Source organism: Coffea arabica, chromosome 5e (assembly GCF_036785885.1).
Source record: "Coffea arabica cultivar ET-39 chromosome 5e, Coffea Arabica ET-39 HiFi, whole genome shotgun sequence".
Classification (NCBI taxonomy): Eukaryota; Viridiplantae; Streptophyta; class Magnoliopsida; order Gentianales; family Rubiaceae; genus Coffea; species Coffea arabica.
In genome coordinates, this window is record NC_092318.1 from 44,942,996 (window position 1) to 44,949,543 (window position 6,548).

Sequence of the window (6,548 nt, forward strand, 5' to 3'; positions counted from 1 at the left end):
TTTTGGCTAATTAACAAATTATACTAATTGTAGAATAGTAAGTTTGTAATCATTTTCAATTTTTGAAAAATTTGAAAGTTTGGATAACAATAACAACAAATCTTCCTAGTTACATGTAGAATATCACTTGTTTCTATATCACAATTTTTATAACTTAAAACCTATGAATATAATAAGATAAAATTATTATTTTATAATACGATAAAATTTTATTATTTTCTAAGGTTATGTGAAAGGTCAAAATATTTTTCACAAAATATTTTAAAATATATAAGTACAAAAGAATATTAAATTATACATATAATCATGCATTATACAAGTATGTTACAAGTACTTACTAACTAATGTACTAAATTTTAATCATTTATAGAATATTTTTATTGTTATTTCAAATAAGCTTCCTAGTATTCATTCGGTATAAGCCATAAAGGATTGAGTAATTTGAGTCAGTTGCTTCTGTGTTAATTTTGACTGTGGTTAACAAACTCAATGATTTAGTCCGTCTAACTTAGGTTAATGGGAAAATGGGTCACAGTTGGCTGGAATAAAATAGTAATAAACCCGTTTTTCAATAAAAAAATAAACTCTTTATGACTTTTCTCTATTATAAGAACAGAGTACCCATTTTCTTAAAAAAAATTATTTATCAGATAAAATAAAAATAAACCCATTTTTCAATAAAATCCTAACTCTTTATGCCTTTCCTCTATTATAAGAACCGTGTACCCATTTTGCCATAAACAAATTTATTTATCGGATAAAAAAAATTTATTTATCGAAAAAATAAAAATGAACCCATTTCTCAATAAAACATCAGCTCTTTATGGCTTCCCTCCCTTATAAGAAAAGAGTATCCATTTTGCCATAAACAAATTTGTTTATCGAATAAAATAAAAATAAACTCTTTTTTCAATAAAAAACCAGTTCTTTATGAATTTCCTCCATTATAAGAATATAGTACCCATTTTTCTAAAAAAAAATATTATTTATCGAATAAAATAAAAATGAACCCGTTTTTCAATAAAACACAAGCTCTTTATAGTTTTCATCTATTATAAGAACAGACTACCCATTTTTTCATAAATAAATTTATTTATCGGATGAAAAAATAAATATATTTTTCAATAAAACACCAGTTTTTTATAGTTTTCCTCCCTTCACTACAACAAAAAAGGGTATTAGCGACAACAACTTTAGGAAGAAGTAGAAAGCTTGACGCTTTTAAGAGGCTTATAGCAAGGAAAAGGACAATACCTCACCAAAAATTGGAGCCATCATATACTCTGCGAGGGCAAGGACTTTTCTCGCTTAAAATTCTCGCCAAAAGGAGAGCGGGAAAGCTTCCCTCCAAATACTGATTCTAGTGGGCCAAAGTTTCTATGTTATTGGTGAGAAATCATGGGTGCTTTTTTGTGAAAATTTCAAAATTTTGCTCCCTTTCAATTTTTAGCAGAGCCGCGCATTGAAAATTTTTTAAGCATTCCCGGCACAGCACTTGTCAAGCCTAGCACCACATGAATTTCAAGCCTTCCACACTTGCAAGGCTACTTTCCCAAATATTGTTCTCAGATCAGAGCGCTCGAAAGTTCAATTGCAACCTCCCCTGCACCTTTCTCCTTCTATCTCTCTTTCCCTCTCTATCAATTTTCAGTTTCCCATAGACATATGGTTCCCCTCTTCCTCTCTAGCATCCAGATCTGAATTTATACAATCATGGACACACTTTAAAGACCCTTCCGATGCAATGGCAGACTTCAAGGAAAAGCGATGGTGTAGGTTTTTTAATATGTTATTTTAGAAAATGGGTCCGTGATCCCGATTTTGTTAGGAATTGTTGGGGTATGTAGATTGTTAATTTTGATTGCCAAGCTTTCATTTGAGCGATCAGCTTCTAAAAGGTCAGAGAGGCTGTTGAGTCTTGTATTTGGGGTTCTTGGGTTTTTCTGGGGCCTCGCGATTGTTTTGGAGATGGTTCCCGGTTGGGGTCTTGATTTTGATTTTGAATCGTTGGACGGATTTGGGAAGTTCTTTATTGCTGTTCTAATGGGCTGCATTGTGGGTCTCTTTTACATCCCAGCTACGAGGAATGCTCGTGCCTTTTGGCTTGGAACTGATCAGATTCGTTCTAATTTGTCCATAATTTCCTGTGGATGGTTTGGAAGAATGCTTCTTTATGGCAATTACTTGTTAGTTGTATTCACTTCCACGCTTTGGGTTGGCCCGTTTATTGAACTCCTCGTCTGCGATAAATCTGATGGAATCAAAGGGCTTCATTCCAATGGTAGGAACAGATATACTGAGGAGTTGATAGGTAGATTGGGCATGTTGCGATCAGATTTCTACAAGTTCAGGGTTTGGTGCATGTTCAGTTCTGGTATTTTGCAAATTTTGTCTTTGCGGCCAAATGTGCAGATGTTTTTAAATGAAGCGGTACTGTGTTGGTACCAGAGATTGCATGCCAGTAAGGTCCCTGACTTGGATTATAGCAGGGCAAAAGTTTTCTTGCACAACCATTACATGTTTCTTGTAGTTCTGCAGTTCTTTGCGCCTGCCGCGATTGCACTTCTCCTTCTTGGATTATCCCATATTGATGTTAACTTGCTGGCAGATTTCAAGTTGCCATGTAATCTACTGCCTTGCTCTGCTTTGGTCAAAGAAATGGCCTTGTTCTGGCTTGGTGGATAACTTTTGTTTGGGCTATATTTACGTCAGTGAGCCTTACTCTTTATAGGCGTGGTTTCCTGTTCGTTTCTTGACAATCCCTGCTCTTCATTGGTGTGCTTTATGTCTGTTCCTTGAGGACAGAGTTGATTGTTTTCTGGTTTCATATGCAGCCATGTGATTGGTCGACTAAGGAGAGTTTGTAGCAACAATTGTTATATGAAAACCATGGCCCTCTCATTCTGCGTTGACTAGTTACAATTTTCCAATGAGCATTAACATTTCTAACAGGTTTTATTCATAATCTTACTTATTTTTAGATTGAGGACAGCTTTGTAGAAACATGTATTGTATTAAAACCATGGCCTTGTCATTCTGCATTGATGAGTTGCAATTTTCTGGCAAGCTGTAACATTTTTCACAGGTTTTATTTGCAACATTCTTCATAATGCCAGTTTGTATTTTATTTCACTCCGCTTGGGTAATTCAATGAGGCAAGACATCTTTGACAATGCATAATTTTCTTAAATAATTTAGGATTGAAAATTTGCTTGCTTCTGATATTCTTCTTCATGTTAATGTTCAAGTGATAACTAATTATGGTTGATTTGGGGTTATGATCTCGGCATTGTGAGGGTAAATTTTTTATAGTCCTACTATGGTAATGCTTTAGCAAGCTAGAGGTTCTTGAATCTGATCCTTATCTGACTTACAGTAATATATTTACGTAATGTTTGTTAATGGCAACATGGGCTTAGAAGTAGGTTTTTCAACTGTTTTAGCTTTAAGAAGTTGACCGGTGAGTGGAAGAAACAATTATTCTTAGCTGTGTTGAAGTCATTAAAGGGAAATGTAGAGTGTTGGCCTTTGAATAATGTACCATTACAGGTTAAAGTACCTCTTTTTTTTTTCTCTTCTTCTGGTTATTTTCATCTCTGTTTTGTCAATTGCCTTTTTCTTGCATTTTTGGTCAATTTAACAATCGCAAGAAAAACTCTATTTGACAATATATTAGTATCTCTTCAGGTGAAATCTGGAACTCTATTTGACAATGTATTGGTATCTGATGATCTTGAATATGCTAAGAAGTTGGCTGAAGAGACATGGGGCAAGCATAAGGATGTATGTGGAATTTTTTTTCCCCAAGCGATGCACAAAAAATAAAAAGGTTTAAATTACTTTCGTCTGCTTGTTGACACATGAAAATGTTCATGTTGTAGGCTGAAAAAGTTGCTTTTGATGAGGCAGAAAAGAAGAGAGAGGAGGAGGTACTTTTCATTAATTCTCCTCTGTTGCATGATGTCTTGAGTACATTTGAATTCCATTTCTGTATAGTTTGGACTTTGGACTTCCTTTATACTGCATTATTTGAACAGTGATCATTTGATTATGAAGAGACAACTTATATCTCAAACTCCTGTCTGATTTTGTTTCAGGAAGCAAAGGATGACCCAGTCGATTCTGATGTAAGTTCCTGACTAAAATGTTGTTCTCAAAAGAGACTCTTTTTGCTCCAGATTTTATCTGTGATATGTTCTTATTACGTGCACTTTCTTAATGGGAAAAACTTGTTCTTTTAGGCTGAGGAAGGCGATGATGATGATGCTGCTGATGAAGCAGATAGTGATGATGCAGACGCCAAATCAGAAACAAAGGAAGATGTTACTGCCGCAGCTGAGGAAAATGTTAAAGTAAGGGCTTTGTCTGATCCTTCAGTGCTGAGTTAACCATGATGATTTGTTATCAGAAATTTCAATTGTTTTAACTCTCTTACTTCCACCCTTTTGCAGGACGAGCTGTAGGAAAATACGTGCGAGTGCTGTGGTTGGCCCAACATGCTGCTGCGAAGAAGAGCTTTGTTGGCAATTGAGCTCTCGACATTTTTCATTTTTCTTTTGGCTTTTAGCTGTAGAATTGCTGTTTAGGGAAAAAAGATATTGGCTTTTGGCTTTTGGCTTTGAGTATCTTTGTGCTTTGTACCGTTGAAAAATGGTTGAAAAAAAAAGTAGCAACTATAGTCACAAAGCTGCTTTTGGCAACTTTCTTGCAAGAAAATCATTTAGTTGCATTTGATCGTCTTTGGTAAGGGGTCGATGGTTTCTAATTAAAGAAGTTACTTGTTTATGACAAAATGGGCACTCTTTTCTTATAATGGAAAAAAGTCATAAAGAGTTGGTGTTTTATTGAAAAATGAGTTTATTTTTATTTTATCCGATAAACAAATTCCTTTTTACTTTCAAAATGGGTACTCTGTTCTTATGATGGAGGAAAGTCATAAAGACCTGGTGTTTTATTGAAAAAATGGGTGCTCTGTTCTTAAAATGGAGGAAAGTCATAAAGAGCCAGTCTTTTATTGAAAAACGGGTTTATTTTTATTTTATCCGATAAATAAATTTATTTATGGAAAAATGGGTACTCTGTTCTTATAATGGAGGAAAGTCATAAAGAGCTGGTCTTTTATTAAAAAATAGATTTATTGTATTTTATCTGATAAATAAATTTATTTATGAGAAAATGGGTACTCTGTTCTTATAATGGAGGAAAATCATAAAGAGTTGGTCTTTTATTAGAAAATAAATTTATTTTTATTTTATTTGATAAATAAATTTAGTTATAAAAAAATGGGTACCCTGTTCTAATAATGGAGGAAAATCATAAAGAGCTGGTCTTTTATGGGAAAGTGATACTTTAAACAAAGTGACCGCAATTTGGTTTATGAAATAATCCCAAATAAAAATTTAGAATGAATTTATTTGTTTTGAAAGTTGTATAACGGTCGTTAAAACTCCAGAGAATGAATTTATTTGTTTTGAAAGTTGTATAACGGTCATTTAGTTGCATTTGATCGTCTTTGGTAAGGGGTCGATGGTTTTTAATTAAAGAAGTTACTTGTTTATGACAAAATGGGCACTCTTTTCTTATAATGGAAAAAAGTCATAAAGAGTTGGTGTTTTATTGAAAAATGAGTTTATTTTTATTTTATCCGATAAACAAATTCCTTTTTACTTTCAAAATGGGTACTCTGTTCTTATGATGGAGGAAAGTCATAAAGACCTGGTGTTTTATTGAAAAAATGGGTGCTCTGTTCTTAAAATGGAGGAAAGTCATAAAGAGCCAGTCTTTTATTGAAAAACGGGTTTATTTTTATTTTATCCGATAAATAAATTTATTTATGGAAAAATGGGTACTCTGTTCTTATAATGGAGGAAAGTCATAAAGAGCTGGTCTTTTATTAAAAAATAGATTTATTTGTATTTTATCTGATAAATAAATTTATTTATGAGAAAATGGGTACTCTGTTCTTATAATGGAGGAAAACCATAAAGAGTTGGTCTTTTATTAGAAAATAAATTTATTTTTATTTTATTTGATAAATAAATTTAGTTATAAAAAAATGGGTACCCTGTTCTAATAATGGAGGAAAATCATAAAGAACTGGTCTTTTATGGGAAAGCGATACTTTACACAAAGTGACCGCAATTTGGTTTATGAAATAATCCCAAATAAAAATTTAGAATGAATTTATTTGTTTTGAAAGTTGTATAACGGTCGTTAAAACTCCAGAGATTGGCAAAAAAATTTTGGGGCTGCATAAAGGCAGAGCGAAGAAGGAGAAGAATTGAGCTTTTTGTCCGTTGCAATTGTTCCATTAAAAATGGCTCTATTCGATTTTACCCATTTTTTGTTGGGTAAAATCGTTGGTTCTAACGATCAATTCTTCATTTCCCGTCAATTGTCCTTAATTGGCCAAAATTACGAAACTTTGAGGATGCTATATGTTTGGGGTGAAACTTTGAGGATGAAAAGTGCATTTTTTCCTATAAAATATTTAATCAAATGTTATTTCTTGTCTTAATTTTTGTTATGACTATATTACATATTTATTA

General features: G+C 33.0%; 1 protein-coding gene across 1 annotated transcript; it reads left to right on the forward strand.

Annotated features, from left to right (window-relative positions):
* Positions 1-1,541: 1,541 nt before the first annotated feature.
* Positions 1,542-4,729, forward strand: LOC140006593 (calreticulin-like). Its single transcript, XM_072048750.1, has 6 exons — positions 1,542-1,772; positions 3,688-3,783; positions 3,882-3,929; positions 4,098-4,127; positions 4,242-4,352; positions 4,452-4,729. Exons 1-6 carry the CDS (start codon positions 1,740-1,742, stop codon positions 4,461-4,463), a joined length of 330 nt encoding a protein of 109 aa, XP_071904851.1. The 5' UTR covers positions 1,542-1,739; the 3' UTR covers positions 4,464-4,729.
* Positions 4,730-6,548: the final 1,819 nt, after the last annotated feature.